The 23,325-nt window shown below is 39.8% G+C and overlaps 1 protein-coding gene across 1 annotated transcript in view; it reads right to left on the bottom strand.

The window, feature by feature from the left end:
* Nucleotides 1–1,054: 1,054 nt before the first annotated feature.
* Nucleotides 1,055–23,325, bottom strand: part of LOC138259624 (thyroid transcription factor 1-like) — a 42,391-nt gene continuing 20,120 nt past the window's right edge. Inside the window, exon 2 of the mRNA XM_069207474.1 lies at nucleotides 1,055–5,226. Coding sequence (XP_069063575.1) covers nucleotides 4,688–5,226 — 539 coding nt within the window. The 3' untranslated portion in view covers nucleotides 1,055–4,687. The remainder of the gene's footprint in view (nucleotides 5,227–23,325) is intronic.

Genomic DNA, 23,325 nt, shown 5'->3' with positions numbered 1-23,325 from the left:
AGACAAGGTTTCTAAGGCCGTTCTAATTACACCTTTTAAGTTGGTAACAGGTGTACTCTTCTATTAGAATGTTTTTTTAATGTTAAAATGTATATTGTAAGCATATTTCCAACTCTTTTTGCCAGCAAAGCCTTGTTAAAAGTATGATTGCACCAGTTTCCCAAGACTAGACCTATTAGCTTTGCCAATGCCTGACCAAGATTGAACTGAAAACCTAATGAAGGTTCTGGAAATTCAAGGTGGAGCAAGAAAAATGGTATGTATGTTATAATGGGAACTGGTAAATACGTTAACTGGAATTTCAAACATTTCCTGCTTCATCCAGTCAATCTTTTTTCTTTATAGTCTCATCACATCCATATATAGAAAATCAAACTACAAGTAGCTCTATGAAAAAAAAAAAAATCCGCTGCTCACACCTAAATTGCACTATATTTTCACTATTTGGATCATTACACTGTTGGTATTGCGCATTAATGTCCTGACACGGATCATAATAGAATTTTAAAAAGTATTAATAAATGTCTCTGTAAGATGCAATGTCTTCATCTATGCGTGGTACACTTCAAGTTGTGCCATTTTACAAAACTGTCTTAACATTTCACTAATAGTAAGTTAGGTAATGATATCATTGGTGCCAAATATAAGTTGTCAAGGAGTCCTTGACGTGTTGTATATTATACAAAATCCTCATCACTAGCAGTCAGTAAACAGTCCAAGGTTCAAGGACTATTTGTTGTGCTAGCCACCATTAATAGCATTTCTAATAATTCTTCTTTGCAATTAAGGTTGTATAAGAGGCGAGGAGAAATGCACACAAGCTCCTCACTACCAGTTTTGGTAGAAGTGTATACTCAAGTCTCTTCTCAGTCATTTGAGGTAATACACTAATTTGTGAGTTGGAAAAATTGTTGTCATACGTACTCACACCTAAAGTCAAACAACTTGAGGTCAACGTCTACATTTAGACTGTACACTTGACAAAATATATAATACCACAAAAAGATATACTACTATTGAAAATGGCACTGAAAAGACCTTTGAGGCAGAACAATTTTATTTTTCCTCTTCCCCAGGTTATACAATGTACCAAGGAATCCCAATCCCACCCCTACATCCTTTTAGAAGACTGCAGTAATAAATAAAAACCAATAATAATGAACACATGCCAACATACTGGCTGACATTAAGCACATCTCCATAACAAGGGAACTGAAATTTCAAAAACAGATCATGACTGGTAAATACATGTAACAGCATAATTGGAGAAATACTTTTATTTATTCACGCTTTTCTTCACATGCAAACAATTATTGTAAAACAGTTTAAGCTTTATCAGCATCAGTGTTCCTCCTAATTCAGATCTTGATTGAGAAGATCTCATGAAAGGTGTACCTAAAAAGCAAGGGAAATTTAGCAAAAAAAAATGTTTGGGTGACAGATTGGAAATGTGTTTCCAAAAGAATTTCATACTTATCCTAAAAGTAATTTATCTACTACAAATCATACTATTCTTTTGACTATGCTACTTTCAGTGGCAAAAATGTTTATACTAACTCATCACGGTCCATACACATGGTTAAGGCAATAAAAATCATCAATTAATGGTATCCATAAGTGTTCACAGAGATGGGGATGATTGCATTTGCTAGTATAGACGTATGTGCAAGATACAGTCCAAGTGCTCATTTTTATTCAATTCTTAGTGAAAAACTGTTTTTTAAAACATTTTTAAAAAACTATTGGAGTAAAATAAATATTTTGTGTTCACCCCTCCATTAGTATGTTGAGAATAAGAAACAATGGCTGCTCCTCCCAGATGAAATAGCTGTTCTTGATAATAAAAATGATGATGATGAAAAGATTATGAGGCATAAGGTAGAATCATGTTCTCCTCTACCAGACACAGAGTAAAACACTGTATTCTTAAATGAATCAGTGATGAGTGCTGTTTTGACTTGCATATCTGTTCAGCTTGCGTTCTCCTGGAAGCATCAGATACCAGATCTTGAAATGGATAGACTTAGGTTTAAAAGGAAAGCTAATAAATTCAAAGGTGAATTTGGTTGACAGACCACCAACTGAAAACGGAGCTTATGCTATGAAAAGGGTTGTCTGTCATAATATCAAGAAAAAAAATATTGTTCTTCAAAAGGATCATAACCAGTATATGAGCTACCAAAATATTGTGCAAGTAAGTATATTTAAGTAAGTATATTTATTATTATTGACTTAATACCTTCCTATATATCTATCTATATAATCAAGATACATAAATGTGGTGTTGAGAATAGTAAATTAATAAATACCCACAAATACTTATTTTCACAATACTTTGGTTGTCAATGATCTGGCTGTTTATCGCTAAATTTAAAACCCATTATTCAGATGGACTAGAAATCAAAACTTGATCAAAAATGACACCTAAAAATGTAAACACAGTACTACTGGTGCAATATTAAAAATAACTTGCATGACTTCACCATGCCTAAAAACAGGATGCTTTATGAAAAGTTATTAGGAAAGAATAAAATAAATGTGTTAAAATAGGAGTTCAATTCTCAGTCACAAAAGATAACCATGGAAACGATAAGGTCTCGGTTCTTGTTGGGAGCACACACATGAAAAAAGCACAAGGCGACCATCTCACGCAGATACTAACAGGACTTACTAACTTACCCACTGCATCGCTCACTGGCTAAGTAACCCACTCAGTCACATATAGTCAGTCATCAAACAAGCTCAGCTCATTCATTTCCACTCACTGTATCACCCATACAGCAATTCCCAGGCATTCACATAATCAGCCTCACTTACACTTGGTTCCACTCACCCACCCACATATACCTCTAAAAGTTTCAACAACAGAGACAGTGACCTCCATGGTTGGGCCCAAGGCTGGCAGTGAATTATTTCAAAGAATTTAATATATATTAACGATCTGCTCAGTCCTTCTGTACAGTTCTTACACATCCTATTTCACCTGACCACAGAGATCTTGGACTTACCAACGGCCTATTGTTGGGACCGGAAATTCCGCCTCCCAGAGTTACCATTTACTGGCCAATAAGGTGATTCCGCAGGTCAGAAAAATGTGCCATTATAAAATGGACCCTGAGGGTTACTAAGAAATAGAGAATTGTTTGTGGGATCGGATTTACTGCATCTAGCTAGTTCGACATTGTGGGCCCCATTTTGACCTGGAGATTTCGGTTGCTTTGAGCAGTTGGGGTCCACATGGGAAACTGTCCATGCAGCGGTTTTGCAGCTTACTCCTACTGACAATATGCCCAGCAACTTTATTTATCCTTCAGAGTATATGAGCAAGTCATAGTGGGGCTTGTAGGGAAGTCGAGGAAGAGAGACACATGAGAAGGAAGCATAACCCTCTTCTCTCTGATTTATGTCAGATCTTTCATCACAGTCCGTCTAAGTTTTCAGCAATTTCCGCGTTTTCAAAGTACTATTTAAATTCTAGTAGCAGAAAAGTTGATTTAACTGCTATGTTTTAATTCTATGTAATTTTTTTCCTACCTAATATTTCTGCTTTAAAGTTTATTTTAACGTAAGCAAATATTGCACATTAATAAATCTAGAACAGACGTTTCCCCAAAACGGCAATGCTGCCACCCAAAGTACGCCTTAGAATATGAAAAAGAAATATATCCAAACTCTATGAAGGGCTTACAACCCTGAACCCCTCTGAGGAAAACTAGTATATGGTCCTTAAGTTCAGAAATTTGCAGTGTTGGGACCAAAAAGTAGGCATAAGGTGCTCGAAAAATAGAAATAGCCCTGTTCACTCCTGCACTTCTGGACATCAGGAATATTGCTGATTGGCAACGTTTCACACCACAACTCTTGATTTCACTTTTCGTCTGGAGATAAAAAAGCATTTTAAGAGTCGCCCATCAGCCACTTTTATATGCCTTGCAAAACCAGGGGTCATGTGTTAGTGCACCTGGAAAACATGAACATCAAGTATGTCCAGTTAGAGGTAGCAGCTGTCAACCCTCACTTACCCTCTGGTACCCCAGTGGTCCTAAGCAGGAGTAGACACAGAAAGTAAACAAGACCATAGGAGTCATGTATGTGCTCTATAGCTTCCATATATTGCCCTTGCTCTTGCACCTTAGCAGTGAATGGGAGGTTGTTGAGGGCCTACAGATGGGCCAAGGGATCAAACTTTTGATGTCACTGAAGGCTTAAAGGGTGTGAGATATTTCTGTAGCCTCTATGACTTCAGTGATTCCACGTCCTTAGAAAAAGTGGTAACGTTCAAAATGTTGGGACAGAGGAAATAATTGTAAGTGCAGACCCAGGATTGGACATAGTTCTTTTATATACAGCGCTATTTAGTACCATTTTACCAATGTTTTACCTGATAATGGAGAACAAATTCTTATTTGCTTGGATTCAAGAAGTGGCACCCAGGTGAAGAGCAGAAGAGAAATGATCACTTACTGAAAAGGTCTATCACTTTAAAATAAACCATGAATAATATTTTCAGTTTTAAAAAATAATTTACAAAACCGGAATGTGTAATGAAGGCTATGTGAAGAACAGAGGCAAATTGGTTGGAAGGACTGAAGGTCAGAATTTGTCTCAAGGTATATCCATACTCGAAACATCAGTTTTCTTCTCCGTGGCTCACTCAATGTAAAAATATAGCCTTCTACCTGCGGCATCACCAAGGCTTAAACATTATGCTCCTGTTCATTGTGTAGTCCTGCAGAGAAGGCAAATTCTGGACAACAGAGAGTTCTTGTCCAACTCCAGTATCTTGAGCCTGTCCAGAAAGGAGCTCTTGGATATCAGGAGAGGGTTTGTTTTCCAGCCGAGTGTCTGCTGCCCCATATTCCTCCAGAGAGGTGGTGGGGCTGGGGCAGTCCATCTTCTCTGCACTGTAAGGCCGGAGGCGCTCTTCCGATGCTCGGGCCTGTCTCTGCTTAGCCTGCCTCTTCATCTTGTAGCGGTGGTTTTGGAACCAGATTTTTACCTGGTTGGGAGTGAGGTCAATGGCCTTGGCCAGGTGGTCTCGCTCTGGGGCTGTCAGGTACTTCTGGTGTTCGAACCGCTTCTCCAGTTCGTAGACTTGGGCCTGGGAGAAGAGAACCCTCCTCTTCCTTCTGGGGGAGTGCTGGATGTAAAGAGGAGGCTTGGCAACGTCTCCGATATAGCCCAGGCCTGATACGTTGAATCCTGCGGGTCCCATGTACCTTGAAACTTACAAAAATAAAAAGGAGTTAGAAATAAGACTAAAGTTGCCATCTGAAAAACAACTTCATTCAAACAGCAGACTTTGTATTACTGGTAATAACAGCAGAACATCAAAAACACCATCTTTTCAAACACCTTGTCAAATGGTGTATGTGATCAGGGAATCCTTGATACTACAATATATAGGAGAAGATACACTAAACTTTATTAATTATTTCCTTAATTAATTTCCACTTTGAGTAATGCTTTCTCATTTGTTGTTGAATTTGATCATGTGTCAAAATACTGCATACAAAAATATCAATCTGCATAGATCTAGACTCCAAGGTATGGTTGTGAAAAATATCATTAAATTGAGCACACACCGGGGGTATAGATTTACTATTATAGCTCTCACCCACTAACCTGGACAATATTTTCCAAGCTGCCACCTGGCAGTCAATATTGTTGCAAGTTGATATTTAAAAGTCAAAGTTGTGGCCCCTCTCCCTTGCAATTACCTTGTCTCACATCCAGCTCGAGCACTCTCCCATTTTAGCACCACCTATTCTCCTGATCCCCTTTTATCACCATCATACATTTTTGTTATTAACCTCAAAGGGTTTTTGGTATTTCTCACAGCATGCTTTATCATATACAACAATTACATGAACAGTGTCGCTGTTTAACTGTTCTAGACATTTGCTAACATATTCCTTTCTAAAACAGCACATCCTTCATATTTAAAAATTCTTCTTGAATTTTCATTCCGCATTTAGGTCGTACTTATACAGATTGTCTGAAAATACGATACCCTAATCTAATAAAGTAATTAACGTAAAATGTGCCCTTTCTAATAATAAGGATTTCTTACAAATATGCAAAGGATTAATAACACATATCCCAATTGAATCATCAGTCAATATTGTATGTATTTATATGTTTCATGTTCACAGACAATTCCGGGGGTCATTGGATTTAGCCACAACTCTCTTTAGAAGCACATCATACCTCAAATGAACTAAAACAAGATTAAACACTATGGGGCTTCTTAAGAAGCCCCTAGCGCCACGGGAGCATCACTTTTTGTGATGCTGCGGTGGCGCTGTGTCATATTTACAAGGGGGCGCTAAGCCACTTTTGTGGCTTAACGCCGCCTTGCAAATATGGGCCCCGCCAATGCAGTTTTCTGGGGCACAGGGGCATGCAATGGGTGTTGCTGTGGGCGTTCCACTGCAACACCCATTGCTTTTGACGCTGCCCCAGATTTACAAGAATTTGTAAATCTGTGGCAGCTCCAAAAATGAATGCCACACAGGGGTGAAATTAGCATGGCTAATACTTTTGTTTCTCCTAGTTTTTGCTTTTTCCATGGGTGCTGCATTCTGCAGCACACATGGAAAAAGCAAAACGCCATGAATGATTGTTTATTTGCCGGAAGGTGTTCCTTCCTGCACATAAATTATCATTCAATAATGAAAATTCGCTGCTTCTATGTGTGCTGCAGAATGAGTGTGAGTAAGAGAAGTGGCAAAGTGCCACAGTAGATTGTTTATGTGCAGGAAGGGATACCTACCTGCACATAAACAATGATGCCCTTCAACAGAGACACCCTCGCACTTTGGTGCAAGGATGCCTGCGTTGGTGCTAGGCAGCTAAATGTACTGCCAGAACTAGGGGAAGCATAGGGGTATTTTTGTAAATATGGCACGTACCTGCATTTCAAATTGATGCAGCGATGCGCTAGCAATTTTGGCGAAGTGCCACGCTGCACCAGTTCCTTGTAAATCTGGCCGTAAATATGAGGTAAAACCTGGGTAAAAATGCAACCAGAATAAAGCAATGTTTAATTTGTGCTGGAGCACAAATCAGTAGACACTAACACTTATTTATGTTCTCAGGACTTATTTTTCATCATCAGACATTCAGCCAGGACAAGAGAGAAAAGGCAGAAAGAGAAGAAAAGAGAGACACATACGAAATTAGCGCACGGGGAGAAATGAGGGGTGAAAAAGAATCTGCAAAATTGAGTTAAGCAACTGGAAGTGCAGGGTGGTGAAGAAAGCGAGATGAGGTGGAATCAAGAATTGACAGCTTGGGGGCATATTTAAAAACAGTGGCGCTCCACGCAGCACCACTTTTCTTACTCCCCTTAGCGCCACCCTAATGACACCATGTGCGCAAAGCACCCAGAGGCCCATTCTAAGCAATGGAAGCCTCTTTTCAAAGCCTGCTCTGAGCAGGCATTAAAAGTGCGGCAAAAAAACAGCACAAGGAAACCTCTTAGATTTCCTTGCGCCATTTGTTTGGCCCACCCTAATGGGGAAACGCGCCCTTTGAATACATTATGGCTGGTGCAGGCATAGTGTAGAGCAAAGGGTTACAAAGTGGCGCAATGCATGCATTGCGTCACTTTGTCAATATGGGCCAGAATTTTTGGCCTTCTAAAGCCGCATTAGCGTAAAAAAATGACGCTAATGTGGCACTGAAACGACACTAGGGGCTCTTAGATATGCCCCTTGGTACTTAGACAACCCAGGTATTTGGTAGTGCTGTGTCAACTTCTAAGAAATACTTTTGCCCAGTGCGCTTGTGTCTGTTACAAACAAGAATTGGAATGAAGTGTAAAGCTCGGTACACAGTAGATTGACCCTGTCTTAAGTTTTCTAAGTATTCCTTCTTAACAGCATTCTCCGATGTGTGTATTGCTACAGCTTCTACTTAAGAAATATGGCGAGGTTTGAAGATGGTCATGAAAGTGGGACCAACATTTGTCAGATTTCTGGAGACTTTTCCAAACTCTTATTACCTGCCTTGTACTCTTCAATCAGTCCATTCATTTTCAAAATTCTTTCTTTGCCTTGGTCCGATTCTGGCTTCCCACAAACCTCAATCAGGTTACTTTTGGACAATGGGGTTTGGGCATAGACAGGGCTACCATGGTCTCCCCCAGGCATTTCTGGCATGGTCTCCCCCAGGCATTTCTGGCATGGTCTCCACCCCAGGCATTTCAGGTAGATGATGCGGTCAGGGAATTACGGTGCTCACCAATTCGCCCAGTGTGTTTATGGGGCAGGTGTTGAGGTTGGGTTAGGTGCAGGCGCACATGGTGATGTTTCCTTTTTTTGCTTTTTCCATTATCACACGAAGGTGTGTCAGTTTCAGTGGAAGTATTGTTGGGTCATGAGTGGGTGACAAATCTGTGGTAGGTCTAAGATTTGAGAATTTGAGAGCTCAGATGTTTTCAGAGATTTCAGGGAACTGCTTTGTTGACATAGAAAACAGTTCAGGAAAGTCTTCTTTACATTCAGATGCATTTTCCCCGAACTTCTCTCTGTCCTGATGCATGGTGTGAGACTGCTACCCAATGAGCATTATGACATCTTGACCATACAAGTGTTACCAGCACTACTGATCCATTTCCTTTTTGCAGTAGTCAGTGCTGTTTTATAGCAGCAACAAGAAATATGCATATTTTATTTCTCGATAGAGAAACATTTGTAATAAAATAGCACGCCAGCTACAAATCCATAGTAATACAATTCTAGCAGAAATCCAAAAAGAAAATACCTACACGGAAGGAAATCTATGTAATCCCTCAAGTATATTCTATTGAGCTAAGCAAAAACGCATAGGTGTAAATCTGCGCACTATTCCACTCCAGCTGCGTCCATGCATTCTCTGTTTCACTGTTGGCAAGACAAGTTCGTACCTGACACCGAGTGTGTGCGTCGGAAACTGCAACATTTTTACGATCATGTTTTTTGCAGTCGTAAATCCTGTGATACTTAAAATCACTGGGCTTGCAACTTTAAAATGGCTTTTCGATATGTATCAAACCCAGTTTATGAGTGGAAAAGACTTTCCAAATCACAAATGGGTTTTGCGACCCATGTCAAATGACAATTTTGAAGGGACATGAAAGGACACTTCTTCCTAATTGTGATTTGGTATGGCAGTTATCAATGGTTTGCCACCTCAATTGCAGCCAAATATCATTGATCAGTTACTGACAACTCAAAGGAGGAGTTAACTGACTCTTTTGTGAATGTGTCAAGTGACATCAGTTGAGGGGCAGGAATGGCAGTGGCCCATACAACCACCGCTTGCTCCCCCTGAAGTTTTCCTAAGCCGAAATCTTTTTTTTAAACATCACTGAATCATTTAAAGAACATCGGTTGCTTTAAAAAAATATTCTAGCTTGAGAATAAAAACTCAAAGATTGTGGTCTTTTATTCCTTGCAGACCACCATTCCAATAACAAAGATTTGCAAATAGTGGACTATTTAATGAATATTTATTAGGGAATACGTTCTATAATTCCCTGCAAATTTATATTTTGTGAAGCGAACTGTTAGTACATAGGTCGCACAAAAATCAGAGACAAAACGCAAAAAGAGCGCAATTTATCACTTTTTGCGACCGCACTCTTAGTACGTGTCACACATAATTCCTTTCCGTGCTTTGATTATGCACACAGCTAGAATAGACCGAAAGACCAGCAAGAAAGACATGGTCTTCCAGAATGAATCATCTGGTTTGAAATCCATTCTGTTTTAGGCACCAATTCAGGTTTGACTAATTAACTGATGATCAGTTGGCCCCAAAGCATGGGAAAACTCAGATATTTTTTTTATTTCCTGTGTTAACTGGTCGGAAGGCCCTGTGCTAAGCATTGGTTGCTCATCTGACTCCAGAGTTATAGAACTACTCTAGGCAAGGTGCTTTATCACATTATCATGACAGAATGTCAGTTTATATGGGATAAAGTACCACCTGCCATACATTATAAGGATATTGTAAGTCCATGAGGAGTTATGTGACTATTTAAAGGAACAAGGCCAAAGGCCAAGTTCCTTTATGATGCTGTAGAACTCAGAGGGGACTTGAAATTTCCTGTTAATATACAGGAGAGGATATTTTATTCCTTATAATACATGGTCACACAATCACCGTTCCCACAAACACTTTAAGACTTTGGTGTGTTGCTCTTTCATTTCAAACATATAGTATGGGTGAAGATATGAAGAATAGGAACAGAATGTTTAGTATGTATTTGTTCCAAAAAGATAGTAGAATTAGTTTAATATGTCAGATTTAGAAAATGCTGTAGCTCAGAATGTGTAGAAATATGCAGAGAGATTCTATGTTTCCTGTAATAATCTACCACATTTTCTTATTACAGGTGACTAGAGACTTCACAACTCAACTGTAATAAGCAAATGAATTAGAGACAGGCTATTATACAGTGATTGCATGCCTACATATATTATACAAATATGTGGCCTAAATATCAACTACAATTTTTTTTTAACATAAAGTATATAGAGGTAAAACGTAGTTTCTTACTCCCAAATCACAGTTTATGTACCTTGATAACATACATATTTCCAAGGCGTATGGATGAGCATTTCATAATAGTACATTTCTCCTTACCTATTTAAACCTATCTGAACAATATTTTTGTAGTCAAAATGTAGGCTGCAATATTTGTGTAACAAAGATTTTTTTTAAATTGAGAATCTGCCATACAACCCCAGATGACCTCCCAGAATGTCTGGATAGATGGTTGATCTTATATTCCTTGCATTTCAACTACCACTTGGCTTCCAAGAGCCAGCACACATTGTTAATGTTACTATTAAAAGGCTTTTGTATCCCATGCAACTTTCTAATATTATAACTGGAAAGTTTCTCTTCAGGAAACACTTGCACAGAACCTTAAGGGCCTTGGCACAAGCTCTACATTTAGAACTCTTCACATCATATTTGTTCTTTTGCTTTGTCATTTTTCCAAGCCTGAAATGTAACAATGTTTCTGTGAGTTAGCAAGGCTTCCCCTAATTCAGATGTAATGTATTCCTGAGGTTCCAGAGGTACATCACACTTAATTATCTAAAAAGACTTTAAGGATTGAGTGCTTCTAGTCAGCCTATCTATGCCAGATTCTAAAACCACTGAATGTTCTTTTACCTTAGGAGCATTTGCCTGATACATCCCTCATTTGTTACACTAAAAGTTATCAAAACAGTTCTTGCAATGAGTGTTTATCGAACTTGTTCCTCTTGTCGCACAAAATGCTTACCTGGAAGAAGCTTCAACAATAGCTGTGGCTGGAAAGTTTCAAATCTGTTTGTATATTTATGTATGTATGTGTATAGATATATATGTATCTATCTATGTATATGGCATTTCTATTGGGTGAACCTCGTTAAAAGGCAGCGGAGCACTGTAAAAAGTCAAGGACATGCATAAAGTCAATGAAGGTGACAAGGGGTAGTTGTGTTGTACTGGTTAATGCATGGTGAAGTAGTGGTATTTAAAGAGGTGGGTCTTCAAGTCTAAATTTGAGCAGCTTTGGGATGTTACTTTTAGAGTCAGGGATGTTGCTCCATTCCTGGGTGTGTAGATGAAAAAGACCTACTGTCTTGTTTTCTTTCTTTTTTGCACTTCTTAGTTTGCAGCCTTATGGTCTCCTGTCTGCTGGTGCGTTGAGAGTCACCCAAGGTGGTAACCTTGTCTGCAAGATAAGCAGGAGTTTTGGTCATGATGGTTTTGTAAATGATGCAACTGGTTTTGAAGGTGGAGAGGACTGCCAAGGGAGCCAACGGAGTTCCATCCTGATGGTAATGTTATCATATTTCTACAGGCCCTGGATAAGATGTGCTGGGGTGTGTAGAGTGCCTTCAAGGATGTCAGTGTGAAGTCTGGGATGCAATGGAGTAGGGTCTTAGCGCTGTCCAGATGCAAGAGTATGAGGGCTTGAACAGCAGTTGTGAAGTTGCTTTCTGAAAGAAATGGCTTCACTTTCTGTAGAAGGGAGAGCTGGTACTGTCTTTGTGTTTTTCACAATGTGTTCCTTGAGAGTGAGTTTGGTGTTTAGGGTGAATTCAAGTTACTTGGCATTCAGTTAAAATTGGGTTTCAAAGCTATCAATTTTCACGTTATTGAGGCAAGTTTGTACTCTTTGTTGTTTGTTTTTCTTCGCAAATATCAAGAATTCTGCCTTGGTTGGGTTAAGCTTAAGGTAAACACTAGACATCCAGGTCTAGATGGTGTACAAGTACTGTTTGAGGCATGGGATGTCTACTTCAAAGAGCCTCAGCTTTAGAGTTTCTATCATCAGCGTATTGTTGAAACCAAATGCTGTTATCAGTAAATAGAGCACTAAGCAGCTTCATGTAAAGGATGAAGATGACAAGAGAAAGCATGGAACCCCGTGGGCCTCAGCAGGTGATAGGGTTCTTTTGGGACAAGGAATTGTCCATATGAACAAACTGGTGTTGGTTGGCAAGGTAGAAGAGCCAGTAAATTACATTGCTGGTTAATCCCAAGTGAGATTCCAGATTGCATATGAGGATGGCCTGGTCGATGGTGTCAGAGGCAGCTGAAAGGTCGATCAATATCAGAGGTGTGGGTTATATTCATCTGTAGTCAGGAAGGTGACGTGTAAGGTAGCGGTTTTTGTGCTGCCACATGAACTAAAGCCAGACTGGTAATCGTGGAGTAAATGGTTATCATTAATGTGCTCTCGCACTTGAACATAGACTGCTTTTTCAATTATCTTGCCAATGATTGGTAGTGAGTGATGGGCTGGTAGCTGGCGGGGCCATCAGGGTCCAGTGTGGGTTTTTTTTTAGCAGTGGGAGGATCTGGCCTGTCTGGAAAGCTTTCTGTGACTTTAATTCATGCTTTCATTTTCAGCAGAAATGTCCTGTTACTACTCTCACATTGAAAGGGCTGAGAATTTGAGGTGTTAGCATTTCATGATCTCCCCATGCTGCAGTTTAGAACCAGCTTGGCGGAGCTTTACTCAAATAATCTGGTCTGGACCAGTGTCTCTGGGCCCAGAATGATCAGATTAGGAGTTCTGGGCCCCAGTAAATCTGGGCAGAGAGGAACCAATAAAGTCAGAAAGGCCTGAGCAACACCACTCCAACCACTGATGATCAGGGTTTATTTGTGAAAAACATAAACTGTACTCGCCTATTCTCCAAAGTCAATCTCAATCACCCTATACTAAAAACATTGCCCTGGATGTTCGACTAACTCACATCTAACTTCTGCAATTTTCTGGTTGTTAGCTCTATAATTACTTCTATCTACATCAATAAGTTCATAAGCAGCATGTGATCACTCAATCACTCAAGTAAACTACCAAAACATTACTTGTTATTATGCAGAGCTATTAGAAATTCCAGAAATGTGCCATGTTGGCACACTATAAGCCAGTGAAATAAATACATAAAGAAACCACAAGGGTCTGTAATACTATTGATTAGATCAGTATTCTACTAAATAATGTTAATGAGGTAGGCCACAAAATTTGATCAACTACGATTCAATGCCATCACAGAGATGGTGGCCTGCTGGGGTCAGCAGGCCATTCTGTTTGTGATTTCTTTTAAATAAAGCAATAATTTTTTCACAAAACACAGCTTGTTTTCCCTAAAGGAAAATGGAATGTGTTTAGAAAATAAGGTTTCCCAAGGACCCCAGCCTACTCTTAAATTCATTCAATAAGGAATTGTATTTGAAAGGGACCCCCTGAACATGCCCCTTCCCAATACCTATCCTTTATGGTTTCCTAAAGCCATTTAACAATTCAGAAAAGCTTTTCCAAATCATTAAATTGGGCTAGAATATCTAAAAGGGGTTTTAGCATTGACAAATCCTCCGATTTAGAGAATCAAAGAGTTTGCAAATTCTAAAACCCTTTGTGCGTTTGGCCCCAAACCTTCAAAGATCCTGCTTATAAATCACATTTTTCCTGATTGTGAGGACATCTATTACAAAAGTCCTCGCAGTCAATCCCCAATTATGGCTTAAATTGTTGTTGTTGCTTTATTAGTAGAAAGAAGTGCCTTTCAAAACCAGCTTCCTATATTGGCTCCTGTCAGTGCTCCAGATTAGGCATCCATCCTGCTATAAATCTTCATTTTTTATATTGCGCTTGTAGCTCAAGGTTAGCCAGTTTTTAAATGCTCTATATTGTGGCAGACAATGGACCTCAGGCATAGGAAGATAAAAAGATTTGTCTTGGATCACAAAAGGTTGTCAAATGGGAACTGGGCGCTTAGAACTCAGCACTCCTAGGGCCAGATGTAGCAAAGGGTTTTTCCCATTCTGTGTCAATGGGAAAATGTGTTCCTACATATGGCCCCTAATTCCTCAACCATCGTCTTAACCACTGTCTAAGAAACTGGAGTATTACTTGAGGGGGATGGGAATCCACTTAAAATATTAAGCAATACCTTGCCAGGGTGATTCACAAAAGTCACAAAATATACCTTTGATTAATCAACCCGTGGTAGCTATGACATGAAGCAGCTAGGCCTACCATGGAGGCAATAACAGTAATACATTGAAAATACAAGAAAAGCCCAAACTAATTTAGAAAAATAGAGAATATTTTAATAAATAACTAACAGCAAATGACAAATATCCTATTAGTAGCACCAGAGTAATGATTTTTTAAAATTTGTATTTCAATGTAGCGGCAAAAGGCACTAAGCCCCAACTGTGGGAAACTGGTCATGCCGAACAGGGACAAGAGTAAAATTTAAGGTCAACCACGATTGAGCACGGGTCAGATATAAGGAACAGTTTCATCCAAGTCACAAGGTTACCTTTTCACTTAGACACTTTTATGGAGGCAGACAGACTTCAGTGGGGTCAGGCAGCAACCAGGATCCAAGGAAGTGTCTGGTGATGCTGCAGAGCTGCAGCTCAAGATCTCAGAGTCAATCAGAGGATGCTCATTGTCGGGCCTGGTGAAGCCGTCAACAAACGCAGCCAGTGTTCTTTGGATGCTGTTCAGCATTGTATCCACTGAAGAGGATGAATAGGGTGGTCAGGACTCTCTCCCTCAGAGGCCAGCAGAGCTAATCAGGTCAGATCTTGTTGTGATGGATCAGCTAAAAAGCAGGAGAAGGTATCTATAAGCCTGTTGTAACCCAGTAACTCAAAGGGGGTCAGCCAACTGACTGTTGGAGTCACCTTTGGAGTCCTGGTTTCCAGGTAAACAGGTACAGTCTATCTTCAGGTTCTTCAGATAGCAGGAAAGTCCTTCTTCTGATTCTTCTCAGGTTCAGGAATGTTCTGATGAGGGTACTGAGGATGCCACATTTATGGCCAGTGCCAGCCTGTGGGTGGAGCAACCACCTATCACACCCTTGCCAATGAGCTAATAATTCCCAGAGGTGACCCTGCTCACTTTTACAATGTTTTCTGTGTGTTATAATGTAAACTATCCCACAGTCCCCCTCTCTACTTAAATTCAAGATGGCAGGATCTTTCTTTCCTTAGTCAGAGCTCCCTGCTGGGCACAAACAGTGGTGGAGCTATGATAATGTGCCTCTCCAACCCAGTTCTCAGGCTGCTCCGCCTCTCACTAGGTTTAGGGGCATGATAACTAGAGGTACAAAGGAAGGGGGCAGCCATGATCTCTGGTTGATGTGCTTGTGACAGGGTAGGCCTATTTGAAGTTTAAAAGTTTAATTGGTCCTTGGACGCAGCCCCCAAGGCCATCTTTTCAAGGGAAGGCCAACACCAGACAGATCTTTGTCCTCTGTCTGGAAGCAATCCACGTCTCACCACAGGGAAGCCTTCATCAGCCAGTTGACACTTAAATACTGGCAGAAAGTTCTCCAGAGGTTTAGGCAGGGAGAGGTAAATTATTTTAAGTAATTTTTCTAACATAGTCAAAATTTAATGTCATCAGTAAATACGATTTTGGATAACTGTTCAAATGAGTCCTTGAATTATGTTTTATCTGCTTCCAACCACAAATTATCATTATAAGGTTCTATAATGTAGTCCAGTGTTTCCCACAAGGCAGCTAATCTCGTCAGAGTGAAAAGGGCTTTTCGATGCCTTAACAGTTCCAGGACATGTGTAAGATTAGTTTCTACATGTCCTACTTTTAAATACCAAACACCCTTACCTATTGGGGAGTAAGGCCTGATTTAGGTTTGAAATAATTATTTGAAAAGGAAGGTATAAGCTAGTCAAACGGGTAGGTTGAATTGGCAGTTTAAAAACTGCACAGCCAGGCTTCAAGGAAAGGCCAGGGCACATGCATTATGGTCCTTTATAGTGCTACCATAGTGGGTGGCACAATGGGTTTTGCTGCTCACTTTTTGCATTTAATTTATCGACCCTGGGTAGATGTTGCACCATATACGAGAGACTTATATGTAAATTATATGTGCCAGTCAGGTGTATACCAATGTCAGCGCGTTTAAGGGAAAGCAGAGCAGAGCACTTTACAACAGGTTAGCAGGAGTAAAGTGTGTAGAATCTCAACGCCATCAAAAATAGTTCAGGGGGAGTGCCATGGAAAAGATGGTGATTTCCAACACACAGAAACAGATTTCCTCCAACCAATTAGCAAGCTGTTAATTTCCTTGTGAAACAAATGGCAGCTGTCCACTTTGGTAGTTATATGCACTAGGAAAACTGCTCTAAATTGCTGACTGGAGTGAAATAATGCTAGTTGTGCCTTCCAGGTAAGTTGAGCATCTTATTCTGGGTTCAGAAACATATGGGGAGTGTTATAATCTACAAAATGGTACATAGGAAAATATAGACTCATAAGGAAATGTAAATAGTTATCTCAAGTACATAGATAAAATAACATATTTAAGTAATAGTGTATGATGTATTAGAATTAAGAATGGTATCTTCGGTAGTCCCTAGAATGTAAGGAAAGTGGTACACCCGGGAGTTGACAGTAGAATGTTAAGAATGTAAGCAGTGTGTGAGGAAAAGAGAGACGGAGTCCGGGAAGCGTTGAATAAAGAACTACTGAACAAGTCATTCGGAAATCGTTATTTACGAGTTACTACATAAAAAGTGGCGACGAGGAGAAAAACAGAAACTGTGCAGGGGACAGAGAACGCTTCCTACCCCTGATGGTGAATACTCCGTCTACATTTCGGGAACAGTTCACGTTTTCAAAACAAGCTGTCTTGATCAGCGTAAGCAGCATTGGACATTCTCTATATTTAGAAACAGGTGCGTGTAAATGTTTTGTTTTGCGATGACAATAGCGGCGGAAAAGAAATCAAACGGTTGTTGAAACGCGTTTAAGTGCGTGCGCCAAACATAACTGAACGATCGATAAAATCATCACGAGCACAACTGGTGCTAGAAACGGTGCGGCAATCATATTGAAATCGTATTTATAGTGGCGCCGGGCAAGAAAGAACCGATAAAGATATTAGCAGTGTTAAGAGAACCGGCACGAAAAGCGGCAAGTTGAAGTCAATTAAATGTTTTGTATGTCAAACGGGGAACCGCTTTTAACAAAACAGGCATCGTTAAAGAAGTCGAAGTATCAGCAATTTAACACAGAAGATGAATTAATAAAAGAATACACATAGCAACGTATTGTGTAAATGAAATAATCCAAATACTGTAACAAGCCATTGCTGGTGAATCAAGCAGTATCTTGGAACATTGGTAAAGGAAAAAAAAAAAAAAAATAATAATCACATGACTATAAGGTGGAGTCACTTTCAATGGAGTGAATGAACAACTAGACAGCTGAATAGGAAAAAAAGTAGGCGAGATCAGAACCATTACTAACAGGAAGCATAATTGAATATTAAAGACAACTGTTACGTACAAGTGCTATTAGAAATACACAAGAACAATGGCAGCAGCAAGTATGTCACAGCCACCTCCTTTTCTTAGTGAGTTGGATGAACCAAATCTTCCATGGAAAGAGTGGATAAAATTGTTTGACTCGTATGTAATTGCCATTGGTGGGGAAAGATTCACAGCATTGAGAAGACAACACATCTTACTTCATAACCTAGGTATCCAAGGACGGAAGGTATATGAAAGTCTCACGGATATGGATGTGGAAGAGGACAATGGGGGCGAGGTGTTAGATGAATATGAAAAAACTATAAGAAAATTGGAAAAACATTTTGGACATAAAGTTAACGTGGTGTTAGAACGACACAAGTTTTTCAGTAGAACGCAAGGCAAAGATGAAAAAGTTGCCAGTTATATTGCATGCCTCAGAGGGTTAGCCAACACATGTGAGTTTGGTAACTTAGAAGACTCATTAATAAGAGATCAGTTAGTAAGATGTACTAACAACCTTAAAATTCAGGAGAAGTTATTAGTTCAAAACCCAGCATTGAAAGAGGCAATTGATGTAGCCAAAGGCATAGAACATACGGTCGAATGCATGAAGATAATTAAACAAACTCCATATACAGAAGAAGTAAAGGAGGTCAAGATGCACACTAAGATAGAAGACAAAGAATATGATTCTGAAAAGGGGAGTAGGATACATGAAATAGCAGTAAAAAAAAATATCCCCATTAACATAGACCTGGGTAAAAGCAAATGTTTCAGATGCGGGAATAATAGACATCTGGCTAACAACCCTATGTGCCCTGCTAGAAATGGTGTATGTAGGAAATGCGGCATCAGGGGACATTTCGCGCGAGTGTGTAAAAATGGGAAAGGGGAAAATAGTGAAAAAAATACAATTCACAAAATTGAAGACTCGCAAGATGCTAAAAACAAGTATATATTACAAGTAAAAGATACAGCTGAAGGAAAACATGGTGACAAATCATATCCTACATGTGATATCGATCTGGAAGGTGTGAGGATAAGAGCTTATGCAGACTCTTGTTCTCCGTTTACATTCATTGAATATAGAATTTACGAGAAGTATTTCCAAGAAAGAGGGTACAAGCTTCAGCCAGTTGATATCTCTCCGGGTGGCTACAATGACGATCCCATACCCTTGAAGGGTAAGCTGGAACTACGAATAACATTTAAAGATAGACAGACGATAGGTAGTGTATACTTTACTAACAGAGGATCAAATTTATTGGGATGGAAACATCAAAAGGAATTGGGCATCAAGTTAGATCCAAATAGTGAAGAGCAAGTTTTAACAGTGGCCACATTCAAAGGAGAAGATAATATGCACAATGCATTTCCCACATTGTTTAGTGACGAATTAGGATTGTTAAAAGATTATCAACATTTGATAAGGGTGAAAGAGGGTACCATACCGGTAGTTCATAAAGTCAGGTCCATTCCATACTTAATGAGAGAACCTTTGAAAAAGGAGTTGGAGAAACTAGAAAAATTAGGAGTGATTGAGCCCATAGAAAGCTCGTTATGGTTGGCTCCCATAGTTATTACTAGAAAACCGGGGGGCAGAGGAATAAGAGTATGTGTGGACTTGAGAGATCTTAACGCCAGTATATGGGTAGACAAGTTTCCTCTGCCCAGGATAAGTGAAATGCTGAGCACCATAGGACCAGCTAAAATTTTCAGCGTGATAGATCTGTCATCAGCATATCACCAAGTAGAGCTTCACCCCTCATCCAGGTCACTTACATCTTTCATCACTCCATATGGCGCTTTCAGATATTGCAGAATGCCATTTGGATTGGCTTCTGCTGCTGCAGTTTTCCAGCGTATTATGCAAAGAGTGTTACAGGGCATAGATCAAGCATTATGTTTCCAAGATGACATTCTGATTTATGGAGCTACAAGGGAAGAACACGATTATACCTTGAGAAAAGTATTTAAAGCATTAGAGGAGTCAGGAATGACTATACGAAAGGATAAATGCCAGATAGGAGTGAAATCAGTTGAGTATCTGGGACACAAAATAACAAAAGATGGAGTTGAGCCAAAATATGATCTGGTTGTAGCCGTAACAGAAGCTCAAGCTCCTACCAGTAAGTTAGAACTCAAGTCGTTTTTAGGATTGGCTGAGTACATGGCTAAATTTGTACACAACTTTGCAGATGTTACAGCCCCTTTAAGATCATTACAAAAAAAAAATGCCATTTTTGATTGGGACGGAAAGTGTCAGGATGCGTTTAAAGAAATAAAAGAAGCTATAGTTAAATCACCTAATTTGAAAACTTTTGATTTCAGGAAAAAGACCATAGTGACTACAGATGCTAGTGGAAAAGGGTTAAGAGCTACCCTATCTCAGAGTGCAAATGGTCAAGAGGATATAGTAGCTTTTGCCTCAAGGTCTCTTTCAGTGGCGGAAGCGAATTATTCCACTGTAGAAAGAGAGACATTAGCATGTTATTGGGCTATAAAACACTTCAAGTTTTTCTTATGGGGTTTACCTTTTGTCATAAGAACAGACCACAAACCTCTTACGGGAATATTCACCACAAAGGGTGGAGAACGAGCTACCCCTCGCATAGCGAAATGGATACAAGCTTTGGAAAATTTCAATTTTACAGTGGAATATGTTCAAGGAAAAAGGAACATAATTGCAGATTTTCTGTCCAGGTCACCAAGAATAGTAGAAGTGGAGGAAGATACTAACATTTTGGAACCAGTATTGTATGTAGACCTAGCTGGGTTAACGAAGGGTGAATGGGATGAAAGTATTAGGAATGACCTAGTGTTAACGAAATTGAAAGAGAAGATTGTCAAAGGGTGGCCGGACAGATCTAAAGATCTAGAGGAAGACTTGAAGGGATATTGGGAAGTGAGATCAGAACTAAATATCCAAGATAACATGGTGATGCGAGGAGAGAGAATTGTACCACCCAGAGTGCTGTGGGACAAGCTGGTTATGTTAGCACACGAAGGGCACCTAGGGAGAAGCCTCACCAAAAATAAATTAAGAGCCACCTACTGGTTTCCAACAATGGACAAACTGGTAGAAATCAATGTAAAAGAGTGTATGAAATGTGCCACCAGTGATAAGATAAATATCACAAGGAAAGTACCACTGTCACCAATAAAAGCCCCCTGTAGACCATGGGACAAGTTAGGAATGGATATTGTAGGTCCGTTAGATCAAGTGGGAGTAGGTGGTATATTCTTAATAGTGTTGGTAGATTACCATTCGCATTGGATAATGACCAAACCAGTGAACCAAATTACCACTAAAGAGGTAATAGCCTTCCTAACGGAGGCGTTCATGATTGAAGGAATTCCTAGTACTCTGATAACAGACAATGGGGTACAATTCACTTCGGAGGCCATGAAGGAGTTCCTGAAGAAAGTGGGTGTCAGTCATTTTAGAACTGCCTTGTATCATCCACAAGCAAATGGGTTAGTTGAGAGAACCAATAGAATGATCAAGGAGTGTTTGCAAATGGTCAAGGTGACTCAGGAGCCGGGTGGGATGGCTTTGAAGCAATTGCTATGGTCATATCACACCACACCCAATTTAGTAACAGGTATTTCTCCATTCACATCACTAAGAGGTAGGTTGCCAGGGACCAAATTAAACCCCAACTGGTTGGGTGGTGGGAAACCCCAAATTGTACAACATGAAAAGATAAGGGTCCGCATTCAGCAAAACCAAAGTAAATACAAAAGTTGGTATGACAACAAATATGGTACCAAGGATAGGCACTGGGAAGTGGGGCAGTGGGTAAGGGTCAAACTACCAGAGAATACCAAAAGAGATGGTAGTAAGTTTTCATGCCCCAAGAGAATTATTGAGGTACACAGAAATGTAGTCAAATTGGAGGATGGCAGAGTATGGAGTATGGACAAGTTAGCTGGTTTTGAAACACCTAGAAGGGATCAGGAAAACTCAAGAAAGAAGGAGGAAGGAAGTGAACCTTTGGATTCAACAAGACAAAAGAGAGAGATGAGGAACAAGAGACACCCAGCGAGGTACAAGGACTACGTGCTCGATTATTAAGGGGAACACAAGAGACACCCAGCGAGGTACAAGGACTATGTGGTATAGGAGATAGAGACACCCAGCGAGGTACAAGGACTTTGTGTTTGATTATTAAGGAAGGGAGATATGTTATAATCTACAAAATGGTACATAGGAAAATATAGACTCATAAGGAAATGTAAATAGTTATCTCAAGTACATAGATAAAATAACATATTTAAGTAATAGTGTATGATGTATTAGAATTAAGAATGGTATCTTCGGTAGTCCCTAGAATGTAAGGAAAGTGGTACACCCGGGAGTTGACAGTAGAATGTTAAGAATGTAAGCAGTGTGTGAGGAAAAGAGAGACGGAGTCCGGGAAGCGTTGAATAAAGAACTACTGAACAAGTCATTCGGAAATCGTTATTTACGAGTTACTACATAAAAAGTAATAAAGAGGCTATTTATAAGAGGCACACCTCAAAGTGAGTTCTACCTAGGCTCTTGAATAATGTATGCAAATATTACTAAGATTGCCAGACTGACTGACATCAGAAAGGTAATGTTCTAGTCCAGAGGTACCACTCAGCAATCAAAAGTATTGTGGGAGTTCTTGACATTGTTTACTATACCTGAAAAAATTGGACTAAACATTTAGGCACAGATTTAAGAGGGCCTAGTACCTCCCTGCGTCACATGAGCGTAATTTTTTATGAGGGTAATGTGGCCCAACAAGGCCGATTTTGCCACGCCATATTTACAAAGTGGCGCAATGTATGCAATGGGAGCATTTCCCTGTTAGGGGGACTGCAAAAATGTCTCAGTGGAATCTCTTAGATTCCACTGGGCCATTTTTACTGGCTATTTTTAATGCCTGCACACAGTGGGCATTAAAAGAAGGCATACCATTGCTTACAATGGGCTCCTATGTACACTGCAGGATTAGCAGCAACCTTTTGGTGCTGATCCTGCACAGTACATCAATAGCGTCAATAATTTGTATGCTATTGCCCCTATCATGCACATGGTGGCGGTAGGGGGCGCTAAGGGGAGCAAGGAGAGTGGCTCTGCATTGGATGCAGCGCCACTTTTCTTAAATTCAGCCCTTAGATTACAATGATATTCAGAGGAAAGCACCTAAATGAAACATGATGTATCTGACTATGGTGAGGTAACCTTAATTATCCAACTCAATGGCATTACCTTTATCAAGCATAAAACTGTGGTGGGATGTGAAGATGTCAGGAAAGCAGTAGCACCTCCTCACTTTCATGACAGGGCTAGTTGACAGCTATCTTAACCTGCTAAAGTGAGTTAACTCAAAACAAAAGACACAGTCAAAAAGTAACGAGGAAGATTAGGTTTAGGAATTAGTGTAGCCCTTTACGGTGATGGGTCTCCAGGTGGGCCCCGTCACAATAGACACTAAGGGATTTAATTTTTTCACCATGAATTGACGCTCTCTTTCTAGACACCAGCAACATCTA

This window comes from Pleurodeles waltl, chromosome 9, assembly GCF_031143425.1.
Source record: "Pleurodeles waltl isolate 20211129_DDA chromosome 9, aPleWal1.hap1.20221129, whole genome shotgun sequence".
Lineage (NCBI taxonomy): Eukaryota > Metazoa > Chordata > Amphibia > Caudata > Salamandridae > Pleurodeles > Pleurodeles waltl.
This window is presented reverse-complemented; position numbering and strand designations above follow the sequence as displayed.